This window comes from Carya illinoinensis, chromosome 8 (assembly GCF_018687715.1).
Source record: "Carya illinoinensis cultivar Pawnee chromosome 8, C.illinoinensisPawnee_v1, whole genome shotgun sequence".
NCBI lineage: Eukaryota > Viridiplantae > Streptophyta > Magnoliopsida > Fagales > Juglandaceae > Carya > Carya illinoinensis.
This window is the reverse complement of record NC_056759.1, coordinates 32997107-33000292: the sequence shown is the minus strand read 5'-3', so window position 1 is coordinate 33000292 and position 3186 is coordinate 32997107. Positions and strand designations below refer to the sequence as shown.

General features: G+C 38.5%; 1 protein-coding gene across 1 annotated transcript; it reads left to right on the top strand.

Moving 5' to 3' along the window:
• The first annotated feature begins 1047 nt into the window (after nucleotides 1-1047).
• Nucleotides 1048-2617, top strand: LOC122319266 (peroxidase 5-like). The gene is made up of 2 exons (XM_043137258.1): nucleotides 1048-1514; nucleotides 1705-2617. The coding sequence occupies exons 1-2, from the start codon at nucleotides 1305-1307 to the stop codon at nucleotides 2482-2484; spliced, it is 990 nt and encodes a 329-aa protein (XP_042993192.1). The 5' UTR covers nucleotides 1048-1304; the 3' UTR covers nucleotides 2485-2617.
• The last annotated feature ends 569 nt before the right edge of the window (nucleotides 2618-3186 follow it).

Genomic DNA, 3186 nt, shown 5'->3' with positions numbered 1-3186 from the left:
TTTTACACAAAGTAGAGATTGTACGTAACAGGAAAACATAAGTACAAAATAAATACAGCGCTAATGCTATCACAAAGATTTATGTTTTATTTTGGTAATTTCACTTATTTACACAGTACCGAACATATTTATTGATTGATTGAGCAAGTGGCAAGTGTTGACTTCTCAGACCCCATCAGCATCCTCCAATTAATTCCCATTTAAAACCTTTGAAAGTCAGAAATCTAGTATATGTACTCACCTTTCTCAAATGGCATAATCCGGCCAGTTTTTCGTGATTTTTCCATAGGTGAACATAAAAGAATAAAAACAGGATTTAAAGCTTAAACCTGCAGGGAGGGAAGTAGGCCAACTTCTGGAACTGTTCAAACAAAGACAGCTTCATGTTTGATACTACGTTTTCGCAATGAGAAATATTTTAACCATAAAAAAGTTTATACAAAAATTTATTTACAAACTGACATTACTTGATATTATTCGTTAAATTGTAAAACTATTTTTATTATAAAGTAGATCTAACGTATCGTATGAAATAATAATAATTTATGATTTTACTTTTATTGAATCTCTTTATAGTTAATATATAAACATGCCTTTTGGCCGGACTGGAAATTAAAGCTGTCTCCTGCAAGGCATATGATCATCATGAGCAGAGACGTGACTTAATTGAAATGGTCATTTTGAATGGGTTCCAATGCAGAAAAACTACCAATTAGTCATGGGAAGACGGCCTAATTAACTTTCATCCATGTCACGCGGTTTCCTGGTTGTTCCCAGTCGCGCAGTATATATTGGCAAGAGTGGATGGTACCTCGATCCTTTGTAAATTACTTTGCTTACAAGACATTCATTTTATCATCCTGAACGTTATCCATCCTCGTTGTCAGTTGACATATTTTGCAAGTCAAAGAAGATATGCAATGCCACCCACTCAGAATGAATAGCTAATAACATATACAATATATAATATATATATATATATATAGAAGATCAAGAAACTGTACATGGGAGAGTGAACCAGTGAAGAAGGTTTCCTCTTACCTAGCTTTGAACAGCTCAAACTTGGACAGCTTCAAGCTTCTCTGCTATGCAATACACGCTTTGGTTTACAAAGTAAAACCGCCAGCCTCAAGCTGTACTTGTCCTTTTTCTCTATAAATGGTTCAATCATTCCACCACGATCTCCATCACTCCCATATCATTATTCTTCCTGCTCATAGTTTACTCCATTCTCTTACACAGTTCTGTGACTCCTTCATTCTCTGTTCATTACAATAACCAGGCATCTGGGTTGCAAAGTAAATATGGCAACCATCAAGATTTTCATGGTTTTCTTTCTAACCATGTGTGCTATGGTCTCAGTATCATTGGCATCGCTCAAAGTGGGTTTCTATCATTCAACTTGTTATTCTGCAGAGTCAATTGTGAGAAAAGCTGTGAACAAAGCCGTGTCACAGAACCCTGGCATAGCTGCTGGCCTCATCAGAATGCATTTTCACGACTGTTTCGTCAGGGTATGATTAACTTTGTTGATTAGGTTCTTTTTTCTGTGGTGTTAAACTCCGTATGCACGTTGCAAGTTTAGCAAATTCATCTTCAAGAGAAAAATTGAGTCAAACAGGATTTGTAGAAGGAATTTATGGCAATAGATATCTTAAGTACTCATGTTAATGATCATATTCACTCCCCTATGAATTATTACAGGGTTGTGACGGCTCCGTCCTACTTGATTCAACCCCTGGGAATCCATCAGAGAAGGAACATCCAGCCAACAATCCAAGCTTAAGAGGCTTCGAAGTGATCGATGAAGCAAAGGCTGAACTTGAAGCTCAATGCCCACAAACTGTCTCATGCGCAGACGTTCTAGCATTTGCTGCCCGTGACAGCGCCTACAAAGTTGGAGGCATAAGTTATAAAGTGCCATCAGGACGACGCGATGGCAGGGTATCACTTAGCGAAGAGCCTTCCCAAAACCTGCCTCGACCTTCCTTCAATGCCATGCAACTCCAAGAAAATTTTGCAAGAAAAGGCCTGAGTCTGGATGAAATGGTAACACTTTCTGGGGCCCATTCTATAGGCGTGTCTCATTGTTCCTCCTTCTCAACTCGTTTATACACTTTCAATGCAACACATCCACAAGACCCTTCAATGGACCCCATATTTGCTAGAAATATGAAAAGAAAGTGTCCCCGACCACCTCAAAATGCTGGAAATGTCAATGATCCAACGGTGCCACTCGATGTTCTTACACCAAACAGGCTTGATAATAAATACTACACAGATTTGAAGAACCGCCGGGGCATATTGACGTCTGATCAAACTCTTCTGAGCAGCACTTCCACTGCGGGTATTGTGAAGAACAATGCAAGGCAAGGAGCAGCATGGACTTACAAGTTTGCTGCAGCCATGGTAAAAATGGGTTCCATTGATGTTCTCACAGGAAGCCAGGGTGAGATCAGGAAGAACTGTAGGGTTGTTAACTAAATTATTTGGGACTTCCCTTTCCTGTATGCTTTGTACTCTACATTCATCCTTCAATGTTATGCAAGTGTAAATCAATTCTATTGAAGTTTAAAACCAAATCATCCTAATTAAGAAAATTCTATTGATCTAAAAAGTAGAGTGATATATATCTTTATATATAAGTGTTTTATATGGATGTGTTTCACCGCTACTCACGTACGATTACTTGCAACCAAAGACTAGAGTGGCTTGGAAGGTTTGTGGGAACGCCTCCGATACCTAAGTCAATAACCAGAATGAAACTTTCTCTTCAATACTAATGAATCAGATGAGATTTATATACTTGGGTTCTTCGCTTATATAGAGCTCGTAAAATATCTATTATTATATATGTGATAGCGAACTTATAGTCTTGGGATGAGGGGCATATCTGGTATTCAAATGATAGCTACCCTCACCCGATGGACTCCCAAGTAGTTATCCTTTCTATGATTAGGGTGGATTGGGCCCCTAGAGGTGGGCCAAGTTTTCAGATGATCATACCATGGGCTAGGAGCTCCATTGGCGACCCAGATCCATTAATCAGCCCCTATAGGCCTCATAATTACACTACAAGAGAATTGGTTTTTGGAGACAAAAAATTTTATCTAAAAAAACACAAATTTTGTCCCTAGAAGTGTTTGGAAACGAAAAATTTTTGTCTCAGAAAGACCGTCTTAGAAA

What these genes read in the sequence shown, in the direction of transcription:
- LOC122319266 (XM_043137258.1), top strand. Translation starts at nt 1,305, where the DNA reads ATGGCAACCATCAAGATTTTCATGGTTTTCTTTCTAACCATGTGTGCT. An exon ending in TTCACGACTGTTTCGTCAGG is followed by an intron (nt 1,515 to 1,704) that starts GTATGATTAACT and finishes GAATTATTACAG; the next exon opens with GGTTGTGACGGCTCCGTCCT.